The 27,938-nt window shown below is 46.5% G+C and overlaps 1 protein-coding gene across 1 annotated transcript; it reads right to left on the bottom strand.

Moving 5' to 3' along the window:
* Positions 1-214: 214 nt before the first annotated feature.
* On the bottom strand, positions 215-26,741 carry zfc3h1 (zinc finger C3H1-type containing). Its single transcript, XM_023955537.1, has 36 exons — positions 26,105-26,741; positions 22,444-22,848; positions 22,250-22,357; positions 21,938-22,068; positions 20,829-21,234; positions 18,284-18,495; positions 18,085-18,208; positions 17,915-18,009; positions 17,635-17,808; positions 17,357-17,515; positions 17,140-17,277; positions 16,926-17,041; positions 16,728-16,847; positions 16,472-16,646; positions 16,251-16,379; positions 12,189-12,809; positions 11,999-12,114; positions 11,740-11,871; positions 10,523-10,644; positions 10,131-10,232; positions 9,931-10,056; positions 9,660-9,837; positions 9,399-9,585; positions 8,971-9,159; positions 8,658-8,895; positions 8,482-8,587; positions 8,201-8,399; positions 7,964-8,058; positions 7,776-7,883; positions 7,527-7,631; positions 7,292-7,445; positions 7,112-7,206; positions 6,921-7,022; positions 6,596-6,635; positions 6,010-6,072; positions 215-906 (listed from the first exon to the last, which is right to left on the bottom strand). Exons 1-36 carry the CDS (start codon positions 26,610-26,612, stop codon positions 778-780), a joined length of 6,207 nt encoding a protein of 2,068 aa, XP_023811305.1. The 5' UTR covers positions 26,613-26,741; the 3' UTR covers positions 215-777.
* Positions 26,742-27,938: the final 1,197 nt, after the last annotated feature.

Below are 27,938 nucleotides of genomic sequence, written 5' to 3'. Positions count from 1 at the left end.
TGGTGTCTTGACATTGAGTCATGACATCTGGACTTCAACTCTTCTTTCTTTCTTTGAAGCTTCTTGGATGAGCGATGAAACATTTTAAAAAAGACGACCAAGTCCAGATGCCACAACTCAACTTCAAGACCTTTGCAGTGAGAAACGTCCATTCGGCTGACCCTACTTCCTATCTGATGTGACCTAGAAAAGATTAAAAACGATCAGAGGCGTGTCCAAGTTTGTAGAAAATAATTTAATGACATCTGAAAACAACAAGTACAAAACAGACGCACAGATGTGTCCTTTGCTCTGTGACAACCCCAGCAGGTAGCAAGGGTACCGTAGTCTGGCTGAGTCCAGCGGCGCTTGGCGGCGTCCGTAGCATCATTAGTCTCTTACACTCATTCATCCAATCAGAAAACACTGCACAGGTGGGCGGCCACGCCCCCTTTTCAGCAGATCAGGGACCTGATTGCCTCTTTGATCAGTTTAAACAAAAGTCCAGGTTTTCCAACTCAAAAAAAACAAAAGGTGGGGTTCATCCCTTCAATCAGACATGTCAGGTTAACCCTCCCCTGCCCCACCCCCCTCAGGTGAGTGAGATAAAAGGGGAGAAATGAATCCAACTGAAAGGGGAGAGCAACTAAAAGAAGGTGATGAAGAGCAAAGGCGTCACTCAGCAGTCGATACTTACAGACTCTGCAGCTCCGCCCACCGCTGGAGGGGGTGGGAAAGAGGAGGCGGGGGTGTCGGCCTTACCTCATCCCTCACTGACAGCTGATCAGTTCAGTTCCATCACACATCATCAGCCAGCAATGGGCCGACTCCCCCCAGACTCACGCTGACCCCCGTTAGCCGGCAGCGGTCCACCAGCCGCTGCAGGCGCTGCGAAGCTCCACCCTCTGCTGCCTCGTACAGCAACCGCTGGGAGGAGACAGAGACGGAGGTGGTCAGAAGGGAATACAGAGGAAAAACGAGGTGGGGTAGGTGAAGAAGGGGAGGTTTGATGAAAAGGGAGCACGTAGTGAAAAATATGGGGGTGCTCACACTCACACCTGTGGTTACTCAGTAATTACACAGAAGGGGGGGGGCTGCTCCTACATTGTAAGGGGGGCCCAACATTTGTGAAAAAAGAAAGTTTAGGTGAAAATGTAGGACAATACTTATGAAGCATCCTCATTAATGTGAGCAAATAAAATCGTTTATTTACAAAAACCAAATGCTGCGTTTCAGTCACAACTCCACCTATGAATACTCTACAGCAGGGGTGTCAAACATACGGCCTGGTGGCCTTATCCGGCCCGCCAGGTGATTTACTACGGCCCACACATGAAGAGTAAAAATCATAAGGATGTTTAAAAAAGAAAGCGAGTTTCTAGTCCATTCCTGTGGCGAGTTATGCTTTTTTAAAGAAATAACCGAAATGTGCAATTCCGCCACTAGGGGGAGCAAAGGAAAGGAAAAACAGTTGAAACAGCATCTCTGCACGTGCCAAAAGCGAAACATAACAGCTCTGCGTCTGGGTAGGATGCACTTTGGTTCCATATGAGCCTTACCGCTGTTATCTTGCTATAAGGATGATCAGTAGCAACACCCTAATGACCAAAATGTTTTCAAACGTGAAGTGGAGTGAAGAGCCTTCCAGGAAAAATGGACAGTTTTTTTTCTTTCATGAAGATGAATGCAAAACCCAAATGCTTTGTATGTCATCAACATCGCAGTGTTCAAAGAATATAACATTCAGCACCACTAAGAGACTTACCATAAAGAAATGTTTCTGGATTGCTTCAGTGACAGATGTAAAATATTCAGTCTGTATTAATTTGAATAGACCAACTTTTCTTTAATTGAAATTACTTTTATTTGGGATCCATGGGCCCTAAGTGATTAGGCTACTATGTTGGTTGAGGCATTTTTTCCAACTGAGTAAAAAACTAAAACAAAGCTGTTAGTTTGCTTTTATGTTACTGGTCCGGCCCACTTGAGATCAGACGGGTTAAATGTGGCCCCCGAACAAAAATGAGTTTAACACCCCTGCTCTACAGTCACAACTCCACCTATGAATACTCTACAGTCACAACTCCACCTATGAATACTCTACAGTCACAACTCCACCTATGAATACTCTACAGTCACAACTCCATTTATGAATACTATACAGTCACAACTCCACCTATGAATACTGTAATCACAACTCCACCTATGAATACTCTATAGTCACAACTCCACCTATGAATACTCTATAGTCACAACTCCACCTATGAATACTCTATAGTCACAACTCCACCTATAAATACACTACAGTCACAACTCCATCTATGAATACTATACAGTCACAACTCCACCTATGAATACTGTAATCAAAACTCCACCTATGAATACCATATAGTCGCAACTCCACCTATGAATACCATATAGTCGCAACTCCACCTATGAATACTCTATAGTCACACCTCCAACTATAAATACACTACAGTCACAACTCCACCTATGAATACTCTATAGTCACAACTCCACCTATAAATACACTACAGTCAGAACTCCATCTATGAATACTATACAGTCACAACTCCACCTATGAAAACTGTAATCACAACTCCACCTATGAATACTCTACAGTCACAACTCCACCTATGAATACTCTATAGTCACAACTCCACCTATGAATACTCTATAGTCACAACTCCACCTATGAATACTGTAATCAAAACTCCACCTATGAATACCATATAGTCGCAACTCCACCTATGAATACTCTATAGTCACAACTCCACCTATAAATACACTACAGTCACAACTCCACCTATGAATACTCTATAGTCACAACTCCACCTATAAATACACTACAGTCACAACTCCATCTATGAATACTATACAGTCACAACTCCACCTATGAATACTGAAATCACAACTCCACCTATGAATATTCTACAGTCACAACTCCATCTATGAATACTCTACAGTCACAACTCCACCTATGAATACTATACAGTCACAACTCCACCTATGAATACTCTATAGTCACAACTCCACCTATGAATACTCTATAGTCACAACTCCACCTATAAATACACTACAGTCACAACTCCATCTATGAATACTATACAGTCACAACTCCACCTATGAATACTGTAATCAAAACTCCACCTATGAATACCATATAGTCGCAACTCCACCTATGAATACTCTATAGTCACAACTCCACCTATAAATACACTACAGTCACAACTCCACCTATGAATACTCTATAGTCACAACTCCACCTATAAATACACTACAGTCACAACTCCATCTATGAATACTATACAGTCACAACTCCACCTATGAATACTGTAATCACAACTCCAACAATGAATACTCTACAGTCACAACTCAACCTATGAATACTCTACAGTCACAACTCCATCTATGAATACTCTACAGTCACAACTCCACCTATGAATACTCTATAGTCACAACTCCACCTAAGAATACTCTATAGTCACAACTCCACCTATGAATACTCTATAGTCACAACTCCACCTATAAATACACTACAGTCACAACTCCATCTATGAATACTATACAGTCACAACTCCACCTATGAATACTGTAATCAAAACTCCACCTATGAATACCATATAGTCGCAACTCCACCTATGAATACTCTATAGTCACAACTCCACCTATGAATACTCTATAGTCACAACTCCACCTATGAATACTCTATAGTAATACTCCACCTATAAATACACTACAGTCACAACTCCATCTATGAATACTATACAGTCACAACTCCACCTATGAATACTGTAATCACAACTCCACCTATGAATACCATATAGTCACAACTCCACCTATGAATACTCTATAGTCACAACTCCACCTATGAATACTGTAATCACAACTCCACCTATGAATACTGTAATCACAACTCCACCTATGAATACTCTACAGTCACAACTCCACCTATGAATACTGTAATCACAACTCCACCTATGAATACTGTAATCACAACTCCACCTATGAATACTGTAATCACAACTCCACCTATGAATACTGTAATCACAAATCCACCTATGAATACAACACTACAGTCACAACTCCATCTATGAATACTCTAAAGTCACAACTCCACCTATGAATACTCTAAAGTCACAACTCCATCTATGAATACTATACAGTCACAACTCCACCTATGAATACTGTAATCACAACTCCACCTATGAATACTCTATAGTCACAACTCCACCTATGAATACTCTACAGTCACAACTCCACCTATGAATACTCTATAGTCACAACTCCACCTATGAATACTCTACATTTACAACTCCACCTGTGAATACTCTATAGTCACAACTCCACCTATGAACACACTACAGTCACAACTCCACCTATGAATACTCTACAGTTTTAACTCCACCTTTGAATACTCTATAGTCACAACTCCACCTATAAATACACTACAGTCACAACTCCATCTATGAATACTATACAGTCACAACTCCACCTATGAATACTGTAATCAAAACTCCACCTATGAATACCATATAGTCGCAACTCCACCTATGAATACTCTATAGTCACAACTCCACCTATAAATACACTACAGTCACAACTCCACCTATGAATACTCTATAGTCACAACTCCACCTATAAATACACTACAGTCACAACTCCATCTATGAATACTATACAGTCACAACTCCACCTATGAATACTGTAATCACAACTCCAACAATGAATACTCTACAGTCACAACTCAACCTATGAATACTCTACAGTCACAACTCCATCTATGAATACTCTACAGTCACAACTCCACCTATGAATACTCTATAGTCACAACTCCACCTAAGAATACTCTATAGTCACAACTCCACCTATGAATACTCTATAGTCACAACTCCACCTATAAATACACTACAGTCACAACTCCATCTATGAATACTATACAGTCACAACTCCACCTATGAATACTGTAATCAAAACTCCACCTATGAATACCATATAGTCGCAACTCCACCTATGAATACTCTATAGTCACAACTCCACCTATGAATACTCTATAGTCACAACTCCACCTATGAATACTCTATAGTAATACTCCACCTATAAATACACTACAGTCACAACTCCATCTATGAATACTATACAGTCACAACTCCACCTATGAATACTGTAATCACAACTCCACCTATGAATACTCTATAGTCACAACTCCACCTATGAATACTGTAATCACAACTCCACCTATGAATACTGTAATCACAACTCCACCTATGAATACTCTACAGTCACAACTCCACCTATGAATACTGTAATCACAACTCCACCTATGAATACTGTAATCACAACTCCACCTATGAATACTGTAATCACAACTCCACCTATGAATACTGTAATCACAAATCCACCTATGAATACAACACTACAGTCACAACTCCATCTATGAATACTCTAAAGTCACAACTCCACCTATGAATACTCTAAAGTCACAACTCCATCTATGAATACTATACAGTCACAACTCCACCTATGAATACTGTAATCACAACTCCACCTATGAATACTCTATAGTCACAACTCCACCTATGAATACTCTACAGTCACAACTCCACCTATGAATACTCTATAGTCACAACTCCACCTATGAATACTCTACATTTACAACTCCACCTGTGAATACTCTATAGTCACAACTCCACCTATGAACACACTACAGTCACAACTCCACCTATGAATACTCTACAGTTTTAACTCCACCTTTGAATACTCTATAGTCTCAACTCCACCTATAACTCATCAAGTATAGGTGGAGTTGTGAGTTTAAATGAGGTAAAGGTGGAGTTCTGACTACTGATGAGGTAACAACTCCATAGTCACCAACTCTGCAGTCACAACTCAACCTATAGCTAACCTGCAGTCATAAGTCAGCACACACCTGACCAGCAGTACACAAACTGGAATCAGATCAAACCCTTTGTGTTGCAGTGTAAACATCTGTGAGTGTTGTGTGTTGTGCTGTGTTGTAGGGAGAATTACATGTTTCCACAGGGCGGCGCACAGCGGCAGGTGCTGCAGAGCTTGGTCAAACAGAAGTCTCACCTGAAAAACAACACAGACGACATGAAGGAAGAAGTATCAGAGGCACCAGGGCTCATTTTGTCTTCAGAGATCCTCCACACCAACAGGAGGCTTTACTACGTTTTTTTTTAAACAAAGAGGCAGGGCTTTATTTTAAAGTATTAGTCACATCCATGACCATGAAGCAGTATAGCCAGCAAGTCTTTAAAAAAGTTTCAGGACTGAACAGACACAAACCCTGACAAAAAACAGGATGTCAATGGGATTGATGGATGCAACTGACAGGAGATGGGATGCCAGTCCACCAGGAAATGCTAGGACACAGATCGTATGTCCCTATGCAAACTACCTTCCTTTTTAAGGGTTTTGTTTTTTCTGGGAGGAGATATGGTCACATAGTGACCCCTAGTGGTGACTGTCAGAGCTGCTTGTTCAGCCATGAACCCAGTGACAGACGTGGTCTGCCTCTATGCTGGAGGTTGGTGGCGGTGTTAAAGTCACAGTGCTGTCAACAGAAAAAGACCCATAGAAGTCCAGAGCTCACCTCAGCTCGCTCCCTCAGCTCCTTCTCCACGGCAATGGCTCTGCACAGAAAACCAGAGAAAGCGTGAGACGGCTCCTGCTCACCGCCTGCGAACAAAACCCACAAACAAACCAGAACCACAACCATCCTGACCAAAACACCTGTCCCCGTCTGGCTCAAGCTGACATCCAATGACTTTAAATGCTTTGAACCCCAGGTGGGAGGGGCTTGTCCGACGCACAGAAGAACATGTTGGTGGGTTTTCGCGTTTGCCAGTTTCTGGTTTTGGACTTTTTCTGGGATGTTTTGAGTCTCACCATTCTGATCCTGAGCGTTACACACTTACATTCTCCAGCTGGACAAACACCGGGGGGCGCAGTTGCTCAGCATGCGGGCCTGGAACTTCACCTGTTCCAGGTTCCCATTCTGCCACTCTTGAAGCAGAAACCTGCAGACAGATGACAGACAACAGATGCAGGACTGAGCACACAGCAGGAGCACAGCCAGCAGAATCCTTCTGTGTTTCTGCGCGAGCACCTGAGGCCCAGCTCAATGTTGTTGGGCATGGCGTCCCTCAGTCTCTCCAGAACCAGTGCTCGCTGTGGAATATGTCTCAGGTAAAGAGTCACCACCTGCAGGCAGATGGGACCGGTCAGAACCACAGGAAGAGCCCAGAACATTAACCGGGATGTGACTTTGGGCAGATACAGCTCCTACCTTGTTGTGAAAGCGGTAGCTGCTCCAAAACATAGCAGGGTTGAAGGGCAGCTCCAGCCGGGACGGGATGGTACTGAGGCAGCGATGAACAAGATCTGGGAAAAGCTGTGCCGCATCAGCACCGGCCTGCGGACTGCAGCTGAAGAGCAGGTAGCTGAGGGGGAAGCGGACACAGCGGCGTGAGAGTTGGACAGCGTGGTTGGTACCTGGGGCAGGCGAGCATTGGCACACTCACTCCATCCACAGCTGGTGCAGCTCGTTCAGCTGCAGCGGTGAGCCCAGAGCGCGCTCAAAGGCTTCCACCACCTCCTCCAAGCCGCCTTGGAGCCACTGCCACCGACTGCAAAACAGGAAACACAGAACCTGCAACTAATCAGGAGAGGCTGGCTCACCAGCATTTGACCCCACCCACAGCCTTAGGGGAACCGCATAGAAACAGGGTTGGTATAAAAACCCATCATCATGCGTGTGGGGGTGCGCGCACCAATGCAGAAGGTGCAGCATTGGGATCTGCTGACGGAGCGGACCCTGAAGCTCCTTCTTAATGACGGCGCTGGTAGGCAGCTCTTTGGTGGGGAAACCCAGAAGGTGACTGAAGGCATAGAGAACCCCATCAGAGAATCAGAATAAAGATCCAAACGCCTGAGTGGGAGGGGGCAGGGCGTCACCTACCGTAGGATGTCCACAGGGGACATCCGGCTACTGTTGTCCTCACAGAGCGACAGCATGAAGGCTCGCAGCAGAGGAGGAACGCCACTGGACTTTTGCTGGAAAGCAGAAACAGAAATCAGGGGGAGGACTGTGGACTGAGGCAGGTCCTGCAAAGAGCAGGTTCTCATCCGGTCCAGCTCAAGAACAGGAGTTGCAGGTTCTGACTTTAGATGTTATGACCTGAGACGGTCAGCGTACCTGATTCATAAGGAAGCAGCAGCAGTGGTAGAAAACCTGTGCGTCATGGGGACACTCTGCCAGGGCGCGCAGCCACGTACTAGCTGCACTCTCTGCATCGCCCTGACTGAGGTGGAGGTCGGCGAGGGCGCTTCGCAGCGTGCACGAGTCGGGACACGCCTCCAGGAGAGTTTCACACAGGGACACACCCTGCTCGAACCTGCAGGGACAAAAGCTGAAGCTGGAGGCGGGGTCACTGGAACGATCCCTCACCACGCCGCTCTCCCTGTGGTGTCACTCACTTTTGCAGTAGCTTGTAGAGAAGAATGAGGTTGGAGTGCAGGGGCAGGCACGCCAGTGTGCGCTCGCCGTCTGACGCCGATTCCTCACTGCAGCGCTGAACAGCGTCTGAAGGGACCAGAGGACGGTGGTTGGGAAGATATGGGCTGATGTTCTCAGGGTAAAAAAAAAATCGTACCTTCAAACAGGGCGATAAGGATGTCAGGCGGCGTGCTGACATCTTGCGACGTTCTCCAGGGAAGCAGGAAAGGCTCTTTGCTGACGATTCGGCCCGGCCCGGACTCGGTCGGGTCAAACAGGCTTGCTGGCAGCTGGTCAAACTCAGTCAGGTGGATATAGGACAGCCAGAGGAGGGCGCGGTCAGCGGGGGTCATGTGGTCAGCAACGCTCCGCTCCTGGGATGACTTCAAAGCATTCTGGAAGAGACACAGGTCATTCCACACCTGCTGGTGGGCAGGGTCGTAGAGACTCAGGACGGACGGGGCCCCCACCTGCAAAATGGCCAGGGCGCTCTCCATGCGACCTGTGAACAGGCTGAGCTGCACCCTGTAGAGCAGGGCCTCCATCAGCTGAAAGGACCGCCGCTCTGTTCCGTCGCAGGAGGCCTCAACCACAAGATACTGTAGCAAACGCTCGCACACGTAGTCCCGCCCCTCAAAGGAGCTCTCCAGGTTCAGGTACTGAGGGGCAAAGGCAAATGATAACTACCCACACCAGAAACACACCCACTCAGAGCACAGCTGGTGGGGACACTGGCAGCAGCTGGACATCATGCAGACAGGTGGGCTGGGAAGAAGGTCGGACAGGTGACACAGATGCGTTAGTGGGAACCACACCTCCAAAGGTAGGAGGATGGTGTCACACCTCTCTAGGTTGAGTGAGGAACACATCTGCAGGCACGCCTGTGGGGGCCACTTACATTCCACCACACTCGGTAGTCGGGGGCGTGCTCCACAGCCATTTCGCACATCTCCTGCACCTCCTCTTGACTGCCACGTCTGGAGAACAGCAGCAGGTAATGGCTCCAAACCTCCGGGTCCTCGCAGTTGCTCTCCAGAGCGCGAGACAATGTGTTGAGAGCAGCTTCCAGGCTCTCTGCGGTGGAGCTGAAGGGAAGAGGGAAACCGATCAGGCTGGGATCAGAACCCGAACCGGAGCAGAAGATGGACTAGACACCTACGTGTCGGTTTGGTTGAGGTATTTGAAGGCCAGTTTGATCCAGAGCTGCGTGTCCCGGGGACTCTCCAGGACGCTGGCTTCTAGATTGGCAATGTCATCAGTCTCACTGATGAAGTAGCGGCGGTCCTCTGAAGTGACACAGGTGTCGACAGGGGGCGCGCCACTCCTGCAGACGCCGTCTGGATGAGGACACATCAGGATTTAGTGGTAAAAGAGCAGCTGGCTACCAGTGGAACATGACGGCCATGAGGAGGCGCTGTTGCGTGCCTCACCTCCTGCAGAGGTCGGCAGAGCCTCCGGGGCTTCGTCTTCGCTGTCCTCCTCACCGTCTGCCCCCACATGCACAGAGGGCTTTGGCTTCCATTTGCGGGCATCTTTGCACGTGGTAAACGGGGGGACTGAAAATCAAAGAGGGGCCAGAGGTCAGGAGGCGGAGTCTGATGGACAATTGACAACAGAAGAAGATACTGACCATGCTTCTTGCTTTCGTTGACTTTGCTGAGAAGAAGAAGGGCCATCTGGTCCACAGACATGCGATCTTTATTCGGCCCAAACAGCTTCTTCAGGTAGCTCTCTAGAGGACAAGAACCTTCAGAACCAGGCCCACAAACCAAGCGGACCGCTGACCGTGATCAGCTGCAGTACAATCAATGTATCTATACATGCACATTCAATGAACAGAAAAACACTTTTCACCTGAAAATATTTGCAACACGACTTTATGTAAAAGACAAAAATAAAAAGTAAAATGGATCCTTTGATTTCATGAAACAGTACCAGACCTTTGAAGGTAAAAGCTGAAATGAATGAAACTATTTGGTGAACAGGAAATGAGGTGACTGGACGTGTCTGTGCTACACTAACCTGTGGCATCACTGATCTCCTGGTCCGAGCTGGTCTCTGAGCAGCCAATCAGAGACAGGTTGTAGGACAAGATATCCTGGTAGAGTTGGTCCCTGCTCAGAGTGCAATTCCTCATATGCTGCCTGGAGATGAGGGACAACGGCAAAAACAGATCCTGAATCTGTCACCCGACTACCAGGTTTTTCAGAGTACTATAAGATGCATTTCTTTTTGTAGCTTCAGAAGAGAGTTATATCTGATTAACAAAAAAAGAACATAAATAGGCTCATTTATTTCTTATTTTTCCACTAACACCTGGATGCCCTTTGGCAGTTCCCTGCTAACATCCACTAGAGGGCACTGTAGGTCAACACAGAAGAAGAAGCAGATCCTAACCAAAGCAGATCCTGAACCAAAAGAGGCCCTGAACTAAAGCAGATCCTGACCAAAGCAGATCCTGAATAAAATCAGATCCTGAACTAAATCAGATCCTAAACTAAAGCAGATCCTGAACTGAAGTCGATCCTGAACCAAAGCAGATCCTGTGCTAAATCAGATGCTAAACTAAACCAGATCCTGTACTAAATCAGAACCTGAACCTAAGCAAATCCTAAACCAAAAGATGTCCTGAACTAAAGCAGATCCTAAACCAAAGTAGATCCTTAACCAAAGCAGATCCTGAACTAAAGCAGATCCTAAACCAAAGTAGATCCTTAACCAAAGCAGATCCTGAACTAAAGCAGATCCTGAACTAAAGCAGTTTCTGAACTAAAGCAGATCCTGAACTAAAGCAGACCCTAAACCAAAGCAGATCCTGAACCAAAGCAGATCCTGAACTAAAGCAGATCCTGAACTAAAGCAGATCCTGAACTAAATCAGATCCTAAACCAAAGCAGATCCTGAACTAAAGCAGATCCTGAACTAAAGCAGATCCTGAATTAAATCAGATCCTGAACCAAAGCAGATCCTGAACCAAAGCAGATCCTGAACCAAAGCAGATCCTGAACTAAAGCAGATCCTGAACTAAAGCAGATCCTAAACCAAAGCAGATCCTGAACTAAATCAGATCCTGAACCAAAGCAGATCCTGAACCAAAGCAGATCCTGAACCAAAGCAGATCCTGAACCAAAGCAGATCCTGAACTAAATCAGATCCTAAACCAAAGCAGACCCTGTATCAAAGCAGATACTGAACCAAAGCAGATCCTGAAGCGAAGTAGATCCTGAAAGCACACTCACCATCTGCAGCCGTCGTGGTTGCAGGTACCCATTAGGTCAAAGCGACAGAAACATTTGTTTGCTTGGATGGCATTACTGAAGGTGACGGAGCTCAGCGACAGCTTTTCCTTGGTCCTGTAGTACGGGCTGAACCTGTGCGGGGGGGGGGGGGGGGGGGGGGGGGGGGGGGGGGGGTTACAAGTGTCGTCATGCATGTTCCAATATCCTGGGATGTTGACAGAAAATCGGGTCAGCTGATCCTTAGGTGTCTTGAGCTCACCTGTAGGACCGGAACGTCAAAAGTGGGCTGTGGTATGCCTTAAAGGGAACAGGCTTCAGCTCCGAGCCTGCTGATTGGCTCGTCTCCCCCTCTAGTGGCAGCACCTGCACAGGAAACTGAACAATAGGCCGGATGAGGGTGGTCTCAGGGCAGACAGTGTGGCAGCTAAGCAATAAGACGTGCTGTTTACCTGCTGGGCTGGGGGGTCACTCACGTCCCCCCCAAGCTTGTGCACCTCCCTGTGCAGCAGCTCTCCCAGCTGGGTCTGCTGCTGGAACCTCTGCTTCAGACTCTCCATGTTCAGACCAGAAAACATTTCTGCTGGGAGCTCGCCTCCACCTCCTGTCTTGGCCAGCTTGGTGCAACTCCCATCCTTTGAGTTGGAGGAGTTCACAGCATCCAGATGGGGTTTGGTGAAGGAACTGTTAGACTGTCTAAGGGAGGAGCGGCGGCCATCTTTAGAGATGGGGGCAGCAGGAGGTTCTGGCTCTTGATCATCAGCATCCGGGACGTCCTCACTGTCCAGGGCCAGCTTATCCTGGGACAGGTCATGCAAGGAGGGCTGAGGTGGGAGAAAGGTGGCGGGCGCGGGCAGCGGTTCCACCGGCGGGTCTGGTGGGGGGATTGAGGCTGGTGCCTGGGGCTCCGCTGGGCCTGTTTTATTCCGGAGCGCCTGAGCCTCCTTCAGCTTTTGAATCTTCAGGGCGTACTCCGCCTCCAGCTGCTGCAGCCGCCTCTTCTGTGCGATCAGCTCAGCAAACTGCTGTTCGGAGAAGTGGCGGGAGGTGTCCAAACGTTGCATCTTACTGGGCTGTGGAGACAGGAAAGGGTCAGAGCACACCCCCTCCCCTTCCAGCTCTGCTCACATCAGTGTCAACCAGACAATGGGGGACATTTTATTTAATGAGGGGGAAACAAACGGACAGAGGCTAACTGACCATCATCAAACCATCATCAGCATTAAAGACCGATGGAGAGCAGCTGAAACTGAAGTGGTCCAGACTGATGGTGATGTGCTGAATGTCATTAAGTAGACTAAATATATATTCTAAAGTCTTTGGAATCTGAATCTGTTTAACTGCCAATAAATGTGTTGCAGCAAAAGGATTTTTCAGCCACAGATTCTGCAAGTTGTCCCGCTAGAAAAGCTGAGTCTGGTCTGTAATGTTCATCAACTGGGAGAGAAAGAAAGTAGAAAATAATCCAGGAACTCACATTGTTTGATTTTTAAAGAATTTATTTCTTGGTCAATAACAAAGTTCACCTGTAACCCTGGTTTTCAATGGAAGAGGTCAAAGGTTCCCTGTAGGTCTTCAGCAGGTTCAAACACACTGTAGCTGCTGTTTTGGTCCATTCCTCCATGCAGATCTTCTCCAGAGCTGTGGTTTTTTGGGCTGTTGCTGGACAACAAACTTTCAATTCCCTCAATCCATTCTTTATTGGATTGAGATCCAGAAACTGGCTAGTACACAAAACGTTTTTATTATTGTTTTTTCTTACATGGACACTTCTTGGTTGCCTAGGCGATGTGCTTGGGTTCATCGTCGTGCTGGTAGATCCAGACGCGTTTCATTTTTAATGCTCTCACTGATGGAAGGAGGTTTCTCTCAACATTGGTGGATCCATTCATCCTTTCCTCAGAGTGGATCAGTCAAGAAAAGAAGCTCCAAACCATGATGTTTCCCCCACCATGCTTCATAGTGGGTGTGGTGTTACTCAGCGCTCTGTTAACCTTTGTTGATGTGGTCCCAGCTCTCTTCAGGTCATTGACCAATTCATCTGTACAGTTCAGGGCTGTTTCCTCACAGTTCTCTAGATTCCTTGGATTCCACCAGGTGAGATCCTACATGGAGCTCGAGGTGGAGGGAGATCTTCTTCCATTTTCTTTCCAACAGTTGATCTCTTCTCATTGAGCTGCTTGTTGGTTCTAGATTGGTTCATTCCAGTCTTGGTCAGGTCTACAATCCCTGGTGTCCTTTGACAGCTCTTTGGTCTTGGTGGAGGTTGCAGTCTGACTGTTTAAGGGTGTGGACGGGTGTCTTTATAGAGACAACCAGTTCAGATAGGTGACAATTATTGTATTTATTTATTTAACCAGGAAATAAATCCCATTCAGATCCACAGATCTCTTTTTCAAGGAAGTCCGGGTCAACAAGCAAAAGTTACATACACCCAAGACATTTCATAGAATTAACATACATTTAAAAAAGTATAAATAAATAAAAATGAAACCAACTAATTCAAGGCAGTTACAGGTCAGTGCTTGCATTTTCAGATCCTTCATCTTGAAAAGCCATCTTTCCTGTTTCTGTTGGAGCACTCTGGACTGACAGCGAGTAGATTCCCTGAGATCGGGGAGCATAAGGTGCATCAGATCTGCGCTGCAGAGCCACGTTCAAATATGAAGGGAGCAGTCCGATGAGTCCCTTTGTGCCAATGTATAAGGCAGGCCAACCAACTCGCCAACTCAACCAACTCAACCAACTAGGGCAGGGGTCGGGAACCTTTTTGGCCAAGAGAGCCTTAAACGCCACATATTTTTAAATGTAATTTCGAAAGAGCCATACAATAATGTAGCGTCCCTTTCCCACACTGAGGCACGGAGACTTAACCTCTTTTAGGGTTCTTTATTCTGGTTACTGCAGACCCCTAACAAACGCCGTACAATTAATTCAGCAACTCCTTATTCTCTCCCGCCGAGAAGAGAGCGCTTCTCCCAGCTTTATATTCCCCCCCTCCCGCTCCAGCCCTCCCATTTCCCTTATTTGGCCCATAGCTGAACCCCATTGGTCCAAACTCCCCAACAACAGGCTGAGCGACAGAACTGAGGGCCAATCAGATCTCTGCCTGATCGATGCGTTCAATGAACTCCAGAACTTTTAACGCGGCCCAACAGCCACCCAGTCCAACTCAGACCGCGACAATTTGTTTAAAACTAAATATACAAGTGAATGTGTGCATTTGATGTAATTTCAACATTTTTAAAGTACAATAAGTCTGTGGATTCTTTTTAATAACATTGTTATGCTATTGCTAATAAATGATGAGTATTTCTCGTGGTAGTTTTGCTGATTGTCTAGTCTGGTTGATACGTGGTGAGTTCCTGCTTCATGCAGGTGTTGACACTTTAAATGGGATCTTAGGTCTGAATGTTCTGTAGATGTGAGACAGACATGGAACCAAACACACACTCACACGCTGCAGTGAGTGATGGGCAGCGGGTTTACGTTTTTACCATCTCTGCGCGATTCACCTGCCCCCCCCTCGGCTTTCTTCCTCACACATCCCGTCCCCGAAACTGCGCGCTCTTCCTCAGAGACGGGAGCGCGCAGTTTTAGGGCAATTCACAGGTTTCCTCCTGGTACAAACTCTGTGAAATAATAGATAATAGTAAACTGATAGTTTTCTCTCCAAGCACCGCTACTACTGCGCGCCTCTGGCATCGCATCGCGCCCGAGAAGGGCTGGTCTAATGAAAAAAAAAAAAACTATAATTAAAGATTTGTCTGCGAGCCACATGTGACCATCAAAAGAGCCATAGGTTCCCGACCCCTGAACTAGTTGCTCCACAATTTGTTATGAAACGCAAAGAGGCATGAAAAAAAAAAAAAGAGTCCGATGTGTGGGCGGAGCCTAAACAGGGGCATGTGTGTATGAAACATCCCCATAATCAACGGCAGAAAGAAATGTTGCAGCAACAAGTCTGCTTCTTGAATGAAAAGAACATAACTCGTTTCTGAAGTGGACAAAAGACTTTGTTAAAGAGGAAGAAACAGAAATGGAAATGATTCTTGTTAGTTTGGAGGAGATACTGATTTTCTGCTTTATTGTACAAATAAATTTTTTTTAAAAATCAAATAGTGTGATTTCCTGGACCGTAGTTTCTATGATGAACATCACAGACCAAACTCCCCCTTTTTTTTAGGGGAACAACTTGCAGAATCTGTGACCAGAAACTGCTCTCCGGATGACATTCTCAGTCTAAGCTCATCAGTTTGTTTGTCTGAGGACGTCTCAGCGTGGTGCGTGATCTCATAGTGGTGTTAGCTAAATGTGTGCTGAAATTCTACGCTGTCAAAGAGCATGGCAGTTAACTGTTTTAAAAGTTCAAAGCAAAAAATGGGTCTTTTTAAAGCTAAACTCTTAATTAGCTTAATAAAGTGAAAGAATTGCTGAAATGACAAAAAAAAGGCTGACGATCGCTCATCTTTGACTTTAAGCCACTTCACAGCAGTGAAGGCTCTGCATCTCACCACAGATGGGGTGGAATCTGCGGGACGTTTGGCCCCCTGTCCCGCTGCCAGTTGAGCCTGGATCAGCTCCTTCTCCAGGTGGACGGCCTGAGTCTTTTTCACCGACACTCGCTGCTCGACGCGCTGCACCTGCGAGGGGCGAGGACATCCACGAGGCATGAGAGCGCTCCTGACAAGACCTGTGGCAGATCCCTGTCAGCACACATGCACAGGCGGCTCACCTGTTCCTGTAGCTTCTTCAGCAGTGTTCGATTGGCCACCACAACCCTTTCGGAGGCATGCAGCTGCTCTCTGAGTTTGGCCACTTTGGCCTCGGCCGTCTTCAGAGACTCTGTTTTCTTCAGCTCCTGCTGCAGTAGGTGTCTGAGGATGACCTCGTCCCTCTGCAGGAGCTCTCTGTGGCAGACGGACAGAAACCCTGTCATGTTTGGTCGGCTGTGCTTCCAGCAAAGCTCGGCTGGTTGAAGTTTTGCTCACCTGTGCTTGCTGAGTCTGTGCTCCACCTTGCTCAGCCGTAGCTCTGCAGCCGGCCACAGAAATGGATCCAGGCCGGGTTCAGGAGCAGGTGATCCAGACGGGTCCTTCCTCGGCCTGTCCCTGTTACCGCACAGTGTCAAATGTCACCATCGGACTCAGGCTTCCCTGAAGACGCAGTGTTTCTGGAAGTCATGTTACCGGGAGAGCTGCTCGCTCTGCAGGAGAAAGTTGGCCTTCTGGGCTTCAGGAGCCTCTGCACTTCTCACAGGGTTGTTCTCCTTCTCACATACTGAGGCAGCTTTGGGTTTGGCCGCCTGTGAAACATCAAAATGGAGTTGTTGTTTTTTATCAAGGGAAAGAAAAAAAAAAGTCTCCCAGCCTCTCCTGGTGTTCAATAAGGTTTGTGACCCACCTCCACCGTCCTGCGGGCCTCCTTGATCATGAACTCCAGACCTCCAAACTCCACCTGCGAGGAGCTGCAGGCGTCCACGTCAGAGTCACTGTCATCCGAGTCATTGAGGGAAACCACCACTGACTTGTGTCTGGGCAGCTGCAACAACAAGACAGGTGAGGGGCGCATCCCAGGTGGGGCCGGTCGTGTTTTGTGTGTGTGTGGGGGGGGTGCTCACCACCAGTGGAGCTCTGGAGGCGTGGTGTGTTCTGGTGAAGCGTCCACCTCTTCCTGCGGGCACAGTGTTCAGACTGACCACGCTCAGGTTTCCTCTGGCGGGGGGCTGAACGTCCGCAAGAAGTGGGCAGCTTGGCGACGTAGGGGCACTGGAGCTTTTCTGTAACAGGTTTGAGACACCATCATCATCATCATTCTCTGTCCACACAGGCCCACTTCCAGTCTGGTTCTGGTAGGGGGTGTGGTGTGTGTGTGTGTGTGTGTAAGGGGGGCACCCACCTCAGCTGCCACACGCTTGTTTGCCATAGACATCAGACAAGTCTCCCTCAGCAGCATCTCCTCCTCCTCCTCTTCGTCAGCAAACGGCGGCTTGGGGGGTGGCTCCAGCTCATCTGGGGGAGGGAGGGGTGGTGGTGGGGGAGGAACACTTTGCAACGTAGAGGAGAGAAAGGGCTGGGGTGGGGGGTATTTAAAATAAAGGATAAGAAAGCAGAGTATGTTCATGTTTTCAAGGGTAGACAGTGTGTTCCACTGTTTCTGTGTGGGGCGGGGGGCGTACCATTTCAAAATCAATGGATTCGGCCCGGTAAAGGCCTGATGGGGGGAAGCGTCCGGCCTCGTGTGCTGACAGCAGGTCGTGTTGGGGCGATGATGCTGACAGGAAAAGGAAATTTGAGTGACATCGAGGGGAAACTGGAACTCAGGTGCAGCTGAGGCCGTCCTGCTCACCTGGGGAACCCGTCTCGCTGTCTGTGTCCATGGCAACCTCATCATAGTTGTCATACTGGTAAAGGTTACCCAAGGTATCCAGGCCTAGCTTGCCAGCAGATTTCCTTTGGTCCTGGTCCCTGGACTGGAAAAAGGCAACGGTGAAGATGCCTCAGAGAAGAACCAAGCTCACCTGGGAACACGTGACCCCAGCTCCTACCCCGCTGCGAGTCCTCCTGCCTCCCACCAGCCTCATAAAACGGTTGTACTGCTCATCCTGGTTGGACAGATCCCGGATTCTGCGGATTTCTTCCTCCCTTTTTCGTCGATCCTCCTCCTCCTGTCGGCGTTTCTCCTCCAGCTTCTTCTGCTGCTGCTGCTGCTTCCAGGTGTCCAGCTGCTGCTTCCTGAACGTCTGCTTCACTGCTGAGCCTGGTGGACAGACAGAGGCAGTCATACCAGAGGAAGTTCTGACACAAAGTCTTTGATGCTTGGATCAAACCTGCTGACTGAACTTGATGAATGATGAAGGTCCTACTGATATTCTATAGTTTGGTCCTTAGAAACCTCCTCCCTGTCAGCTGTAGATGATCATGTTTTGTAATCTATCATCTGTTTCTTTGTATTCCTTTGCAGACCTTTATCCAGCCTGATCAGACTGACGTAAACAAGAAGACACTCTGATCTGGACCCTGGACATACTCAGATCTGGACCATGGACATACTCTGATCTGGACACACTCTGATCTGGACCATAGAAACACTCTGATCTGGACCATAGAAACACTCAGATCTGGACCATAGAAACACTCTGATCTGGACCATAGAAACACTCTGATCTGGACCATAGAAACACTCTGATCTGGACCATAGAAACACTCTGATCTGGACCATAGAAACACTCTGATCTGGACCATAGACAAACTCAGATCTGGACCATGGACAAACTCAGATCTGGACCATGGACACACTCAGATCTGGACCATAGACAAACTCAGATCTGGACCATGGACAAACTCAGATCTGGACCATGGACAAACTCAGATCTGGACCATGGACATACTCAGATCTGGACACACTCTGATCTGCACCATGGTCACACTCTGATCTGGACCATGGACACACTCTGATCTGGACCATGGACAAACTCAGATCTGGACCCTGGACATACTCAGATCTGGACCATGGACATACTCTGATCTGGACACACTCTAATCTGGACCATAGAAACACTCTGATCTGGACCATAGAAACACTCTGATCTGGACCATAGAAACCCTCTGATCTGGACCATGGATAGAGCTGCACGACGAGGAAAACTTGCGATATGCGATATTAATAATCATTATTGCAACAACGATAAAACTTGCGGCATGTGAAAAAAATAGCAAAACTACCAATAACACCATTCCCCTTTCATTGCAACAGTTTAAAAATTATACTCTTATTGACCCTCATCGACATAGGAGACGAACATCTAAGATAAAAGGGCTCCATCTGATTGGTCAACAACGTAAAGACGTCCATCTGATTGGTCAAATGCATAAATGGATTTATTTGATTCATTAAATACTTCAAACTGCCATAATACTTTTTTAGCACATTTAAGGTAACCATTCAGTGCAATTTTCGTCGTCTTTTGCGATATGCATATTGCACAGGTTGATGTCGCGATAACGATAGATTTGCGATATATTGTGTAGGCCTAACCATGGACACACTCAGATCTGGACCATGGAAACACTCAGATCTGGACCATGGAAACACTCAGATCTGGACCATGGACACACTCAGATCTGGACTATGGACACACTCAGATCTGGACCATGGAAACACTCAGATCTGGACCATGGACACACTCAGATCTGGACCATGGACATACTTTGATCTGGACCATGGACACACTCTAATCTGGACCACGGACACACTCTGATCTGGACCACGGACACACTCTGATCTGGACCATGGAAACACTCTGATCTTGCCCATGGAAACACTCAGATCTGGACTATGGACACACTCAGATCTGGACCATGGAAACACTCAGATCTGGACCATGGACAAACTCAGATCTGGACCATGGAAACACTCAGATCTGGACTATGGACACACTCAGATCTGGACCATGGAAACACTCAGATCTGGACCATGGAAACACTCAGATCTGGACCATGGACAAACTCAGATCTGGACCATGGAAACACTCTAACCTGGACCATGGACAAACTAAGATCTGGACCATGGACAAACTAAGATCTGGATCACTGACAAACTAAGATCTGGACCATGGACAAACTAAGATCTGGACCGTGAAAACACTCAGATCTGGACCGTGGAAACACTCAGATCTGGACCATGGAAACACTCAGATCTGGACCATGGAAACACTCAGATCTGGACCATGGACAAACTCAGATCTGGACCATGGAAACACTCAGATCTGGACCATGGAAACACTCAGATCTGGACCATGGAAACACTCAGATCTGGACCATGGAAACACTCAGATCTGGACCATGGAAACACTCAGATCTAGACCATGGACAAACTCAGATCTGGACCATAGAAACACTCAGTTCTGGACCTTGTAAACGCTCTGATCTGGACTTTGTAAACTCTGTTGCAAATCATTAAAATGAATGTAAGGTCAAGATGGGGCTGAAGGTTCAGTGTCACCCTAGCAGCCCTGGATCAGGTTCAGGTTCACTTATAGCAGGTTTTGCTGCCACAAACACCAGCTGAAATTGCAGGGCGCGGCTTCTCACCTGGACCAGTTATCTTCTTGGAGCTATGAGGTCTAGCTGGAGTTCTGCTCCTCGCTGGTGCAGCTTTGGATCCCAATTTTGGACTCTGTTTTGGTCTCTCTCTGTCTGCAGGTCTGGGCCTGGTCTTTGTCCGCTCCTTGTCTGCAAGCTTTGACCGGCTCCTGCTGTTCCTGTCCGTGGCGGCTGCAGCAGCTGCAGCTGCGGAGGCGGACCTGGTGGTGACCCTTTGCTTGGTAGGTGAAGTCAGTCCAGAGCCAGAGTTCTTGTCCTGGGCAGCTTTGGAAATCCGGTCCTTGCTCTTTTTCATCACCTGCTGCTCTTTCTGCTGCCACTTCTTACTGGCGGACTGCAAAGCGAGGAGACGCAGCTGCAGTTCCGACAGCTCCTCCTCCTCCACCTTTTCCACCTGGGGGGGGATATGTAGGGTAAAGGCTGATGTTCCCTGGTCCGTTTGCAGTGCGTCTCCGTTGCGTTGACACGTAAAAATCAAACGTTTATTAATCAATGGGATTGTACTCTTTATGCAAGAGTTCCCTGTCTGCGGACAAGTCAATGTCGGAAGAACACCCGGAAAAATGGGAAACAGGCCTGGGTTTCAAAATAAAATCTTTTGTTGTACTTTCAAAATAAAATTTTATGAATGCTATTTTATATTTAAGGCGACATACCCACATTTACACTGGTGTCTATTTTTGCCACGGACGACAAAAGTTTAATTGTGGAAGTACAAAAACATATCATTTACGACACAAAACATGGGGGGGGGGGGGTCTGTGACAGAGCACACGTCTGTCATAGCTTGTCAGGGTCTGATTACTCAAGTTTTGGATGAGCAAAGAGAGCGGGACGAAATACTCGACACGGGGTAGCAGGACAAAACACCGCCCTGAGAGACGGGGGAGGGGACCGGACCAGAGAAACTTACTGACGGTCATGAGAGAGACTCCCGAGCCAACGCAACTGAGACGCACCTCAGACGGACAGGTGGATATCCAGGGCAGAGCACGACGGATTGAGGCCCTTCATTCATAAAGGTGGATGTGACCCCACCGTCCACATGCTCGTTCTGATTCAGAAGCAATGCAGACGGACGGGAGGCAGGAGCTCACCTTGTCGGGTAAAATGGCGGACTCCTCGCTCGAGGCCGGTGATTGGCTTGGACACGAGCTGACCGGCTGAGCGTCCTCACTGCAGCACCCGCACCATCCCTTCACGCCAGCTTCACTGGCACCCCTTTCTCCTGATGACACACAATACAGGAAGTGACATCACAGACGGGCTGCGAAAGGTGGAAAGTGCTCTCCATAAGGCTCCTTTACTTCATACTTTACAACTCCAATTCACATTCACTTGAAACGAATACATGGCATTTGCTTTAACCCAAAGAAAATACTGAAGTATCTGAGGTAACAGTTACTCACCACTTGCCCCCCCTGGTGGCAGTAGAGAGACTTTGCTGCAGATAACACACAGCTCCCCCACCACAGCAGCCCCTCCTTCTGCGGTTTGCTCTAAACTTCCTGCAGCAGCTGGGACAGCCAAAATAAAAATCACAGCCTTGAAGGCCTCCTGCAGACATGTGGGGCTTATGCACAAATCCAAGATCCAGACTCACCTCCACCTGCTGCACCTGGATCCACACACTCTGTCTGGCTCTGGTCCAGGGTGGCCGGTACAGGAAGTTTCTGACGGAGAGGCTTGATGTTGAATGCATGAAACACTTTTTTCTCTTTCCTTTCGTGGTCTACCAGCTCCTCGGCTCCTGTGGGTCCTGGACCCAGTCCTGGTGCTGGTGCGGCCTCTGGAGGCCCGGCAACACTCTCTGCAGCACCCTCTCTGAGAGGAGAAGCTGCGGGGCCCAGGACCATGGTCTCCTCCTTTCGGATGCATTCCAGCTCCAGCTGGATCTGTTTGTACTTGGACAGAAGGTCCTCAAAGCTTTCGTTGGTGCCAGCATCCACTCTGGAACCAGGAATCCCAGAACCATCTTTCCTGGCCCGATTCCGGACCGGCGGCTTCTCTGAACCCCACAGTTACAGAAAACTTTGCTCAGTGGAACGCAGGCAGAAAACCACAAACTAGCAAGCAACCAGAGACCCACAAACTCAGAGTGAAAGCACATGTTTCTATTTTCCTCATCGAGATAAACGTGAAGATTTGACTGAATCCCCCCGGCAGTTTCTGTAATTCAGTCACCACAGTAGGAGGCATTGGTTTACAAAGGTACCATGCAGGTGTAAAATAGTCAATATCATTCGCATTAGCACACAAAATGTATGCATTCTTATAAAAATAACAGGTGTGGTATAATTTTGTGCTCTCGAAAACCCAAATTTGCTCATCTGTAAAAAATATTTACGGCTGTAAAATTTTTTGAACATTTAAAGAACAAATAATAATAAAAACATTTCAGGTACTCATAACAGCACATAAACATGCAAAAGTGTTTTTCTACAGTGGACACAAACACATCTACTGGCTGAAGTTACAACCTCAAACTTTTTTTTCTGAACTTAACCAATCAGCACCTTTTCTATATAAAGTGGATCTTCGTTCCTTCAAATTTATTTTAGTCAGGATGACTTTCTACCATCACGTCTTCACGAAAAACTACTCATTACAGTTATTTGTTGTTATTACTACTTTGTTCTACAGATAATTAGGTTTGCAGATGTTACTAATTTTTCTGATTTAGTGCCTATTGCAGAGCTGGATATTGCGATAACGATACATTTGCGGTATACTGTGCAGGCCTAATTATATATATACAGTAAACCCTTGTTTTTCGCGCGGGTTACGTTCCAAAAAGAACCCGTGATAGGCAAAATCCGGGAAGTAGAAACCTTTGTTTTTTCTTACAATTATTATACAATTAAATACTCTATTATACATTGAAAAGAAAGAACAAACCATTTTACAAGCTTAAGCATTTGTTTAACAAATAAAAGTACTTTAGAAAAAAATAACTTCTGTACTGTACTGTCAAATAATAATTTTAATCATCGATGTGAACAGAAGGCTTCAAATCGCGGAGATTAGCCCCGCCCACCGCGACCCGGGTAATTGGATTAAACGGGAGAAAATTTAAAATGATTATGAAAAAAATACAAAGTACAGTGGAACAAATAGTGACTCAGGTGTATTTAACTGCTCTTCAGACTGATGCTCTGCATCCTGACTTCGCTCTGCAGTGTTTTCTCCTTCTGAAGCCCGCGGTGCAGCTGTGTTTGATCGGGAGAAGAACATGATGATTGACAGTTGTTGTCGCTCTTTCTCTATGGGTTTTAGAGAAACTCGAAATTGCAAGATGATTTGCACGTACGTGTTGTAAATTTGGCGAGCTTTTTTACGTACGTGTGCATATTAAACTGCAGCGTTATTGACGCGCAGATAGAGAAGAAGCGGAGTGACTTTTTAGCCAATCAGAATGCAGAACACAATACACGATGCAAATCCGTGAAGTAGCGAAACCGTGAAAAGTAAACCGTGTTATAGCAAGGGATCACTGTGTGTGTATATATATATATATATATATATATATATATATATACATACACACACACACACACTTTTATATATTTATATATGTACATATATACATACATATATGTACATACTTACACACACACACACACATTTATATATATATATAAATATATACACATGTATATACCCATACACACACATATATATGTGTGTATGTGTATATACATGAACACACACAAACATACATATATATATACATATATATATATATATGTATGTATATATATATATATATATATATATATATATATATGTGTGTGTGTGTGTGTATATGTATATAAATGTGTATATATGAGTATATGTATATACACGAAGATTGCTGTACTTTGCTGTGGGGTATATTTTTTTTGTGTGAAGATTAACAACCCCTCTCATTAAAGTAAAATATGTCCAACACAAGAGGCCCTCAGTCCTCATCTGCCTGCCCAGCTGTTGGACAGGACAAGTTAGAAAAATAAAAAAAAGTGATCAAAATACTTTAACTCTCACATACTTGGCTAACAATGACACAGTTTAAGGAAAAAACACAGTGATCTCAGCTTGTTTAAATGGAAAATTGGTTATCATAAAAAAAACTGGAGGGTTGATTTCAAATGAATTACAGCCTAAGGCTCTGTGTGGTCACATTGGATCTGATTGTGAAAATGTCCAAAACCATCCACTTGAATGTCTCTGTTTTTGAGAACATCTCTGAACAAATGAGGAGATTTGGGGCGACACGGTGGTGTCAAATAAAAAGCCAAACAAACACAATTTGAAGGACTTCTGGGTTTAGTGCTTTTACCATTATAAGCTCTAAAAAATATCAGAATAACAGTGAGGAACCTTAAATATCTTCTCTTACAGTTCTATTCTCTGTAGTTAAGACGGCGTGTTTGTCATGAAGATGTGACGTAGTGACAGTAAAAGGCTATGAACGAATTCCCACGCTATATAGTGCAGCACTATGTAGTGCCCTGGATTTTAAAAGAAATTCAGACACCATGCTCACTTTTTTTTATGGCGGATATGACGTCATCGATTTCACTAAGTTAAAATCAAATTAATATAAGCATTTTCCGATTATTTAAGAGTCCCACTGTCTTCTAAAGATAAACATTTAAATTCATTTTATTGCAATTTCTCTTCCGGCGCTATGCATTATGGTCTATATTCCCTGATCTAAATGAGCATCGATGCACACTGGTTTTTCCCAGAGACTTCTGGTAAATTTCTAGGGCGCTCGATTTTGGGATTGTAGATTCAGACAGCACTTGAACATGGCGAACGTGCTATATAGTGCACTAAGTAGTGAGTAGTGAAGGAATTTGGACACAACCAAAGTGTTTGGGAAGGATCCTTTTGAGTGAATCCTTCAGCAGTACATGTTGTGTTCTGATTGGACAGAGAGAGGCACCTCTGATTGGCTGCTGACAGGAGAAAGGTTCTAAATGGTCAATGAGTTCAGAAGGTGTCAAAAGTCTGAGGTTGTACTAATTACAGTTTGTGTAGGAAAAAAACACACCTTTACTTGTTTACGCGCTGTTACGAAAACCAAAATTCTTCTAAAAACAGGATCCATGTTTACAAAAGTTCAAAGGAGCTACTTCTCGGTTTTAAACGTGTCCAAATGATCTATTTAAAGGGGACACAGGCTGTCAGCGTTGAACAGAAACAGGTTGACATCATTTCACAACAGCGACAGACTAAAGGAATGTGACTCCATACCGAACACCAGCACCGAAGGATACGTTTTCTCAGCGGGGATCCGTGAATGTCTGGGGGCCCATAACGACTCGGCGGGGCTCGGAAGTTCCCCCTGCCTCCCCGTCCTCTGTTCGGCACGACCCGGTGGCGAAACCTGCCCAGCGCGTCGTGGCTACGCTCCCAGAAGTTGGATCGTGGACTCGGTTCGCCAAGCAAACCGAGTCCCGGCGGCGGGGGAAGCGGCAGTCCATGTGCAGCGGGCGGAAAGGGAGGCCGATCGGGCCCGCTGGGCCCACACTGCTGCCTGTGGTTGGGGGGGAAGGGTCCGTGGTTGTAAGGCAACACACGCAGGAAGCCCGGCGGCTGGTGACCCAGGAGCGGCCCTATATTTTGCGGGTGCGGCTTCCGAGTCCTCTGACCAGCACCGCCACGGAGCCTGCTCCCTTCCCCCCGCCGCATCGGCACATTCTCCTCGATTTCATCGTCGCAGATCTCCCCGTCCTCCAGCTCCCCGTCCTCCGCTGGGGATTGATTGGGTCTGTTCGCGTTCATGCTGTGCTGACCGCCGGTCACGCTGTTACTCTTCCGGCCTCGGTCTCAGCTGGCGACCTCGGAGAGGCTCTTCTCCGGTTCAGTTTCGGTTAGCTCCTTGCTAGCTGTTCTGTGGCTAACGACCAACTATCGCGATAACACAAAGTCCAACGAGAGTTTCGCAGAGCAGAAGCAGCTCGTACAAGGAGCGTAAATTGATCAATTCTGATAATCCTGATCTAGGTAGCATGAAATAAATAAGCGTTGTCTAAAAATACTAACATTTAATTTAGATTATTCCTGAAAAACTATTTGTAGAAGGTTTCTTTTAAAAGTTTGATATCAAAAAGCAAAGAGGAGAACACAAACCTGTGAGTGAAAGAAGTCACAAAATAAGGAAAGTCATTAAGATGAACTTTTGATGGTACCTTTAAGAAATTATTAAGAAAAAAGGTTCTAACTGAAAAAGCAAGAACAAAAAGAGATATAATAGAAAAGGATAAACATGTTATCAAAAAATCAGGAAAAATGTAAACTTGATTTTTAGAATATACCTAAGAATTATTTGCAGTGTGTTCCTACTAAAATTCTGATAGTAAATTTAAAAAGCAGAGAGAACACAAAACTGCAGAAAAAGAAAAATAAGTCACCAAGTAATAAAAAGGAAAGTCATTATTATTCAAAGTGGGGTCAACCGGAGAGGGGCTGGTTTGGGGACCAAAGGATTTCCTCTCTGCTCTTTGCAGATGATGTTGTCCTGTTGGCTTCATCAAGCCAGGACCTGTAGCATGCATTGAGGCGGTTTGCGGCTGAGTGTGGGATGAGGGTCAGCCCAGCTAAATCCGAGCCCATGGTTCTCCACCGGAGAAAGGTAGTTTGCCATCTCTCGGTGGTTGGAGTGTCGCTGCCCCTGGTGGAGGAGTTTGAATATCTTGGGGTCTTGTTCACGAGTGACGTACGACTAGAGCGTGAGATTGGATCGGAGCAGCGTCTGTCGTTATGCAGTCGCTGTATCGGTCTGTTGTAGTAAAGAAAGAACTGAGCCAGAAAGCAAAGCTCTCAATTTACCGGTCGATCTTCCTTCCAATACTCACCTATGGTCATGAGCTCTGGGTCATGACCGTAAGAACGAGGTCCTGAATACAAGCGGCTGAAATGAGCTTCCTCCGTACGGTGGCCTTAGAGATAGGGGAGGAGCTCAGTCACTCGCGGAGAGAGCTCCGAGTACAGCCGCTGTTCCTCCACATTAAAAGGAGCCAGTTGAGGTGGCTCAGGTCTCTAGTCCGGATGCCTCCTGGGGAGGTGTTCCAGGCATGTCCTGGGTGGAAGCTCCAGGGAAGACCCAGG

The sequence above is a fragment of the Oryzias latipes genome, chromosome 6 (assembly GCF_002234675.1).
Source record: "Oryzias latipes chromosome 6, ASM223467v1".
Classification (NCBI taxonomy): Eukaryota; Metazoa; Chordata; class Actinopteri; order Beloniformes; family Adrianichthyidae; genus Oryzias; species Oryzias latipes.
Note: the sequence above shows the minus strand (reverse complement) of the source record. Positions and strands in the feature narration are given on the sequence as shown.

Excerpts from the sequence above, each read along its gene's own strand:
- zfc3h1 (XM_023955537.1), bottom strand. The coding sequence starts at position 26,612 with ATGAACGCGAACAGACCCAATCAATCCCCAGCGGAGGACGGGGAGCTG. Across the intron at positions 16,848-16,925 it reads CAGAGCGAGCAGCTCTCCCG|GGACAGGCCGAGGAAGGACC; the intron begins GTAACATGACTT and ends GTGCGGTAACAG. Across the intron at positions 7,632-7,775 it reads ATGCTGCACCTTCTGCATTG|TCGGTGGCAGTGGCTCCAAG; the intron begins GTGCGCGCACCC and ends CCTGTTTTGCAG.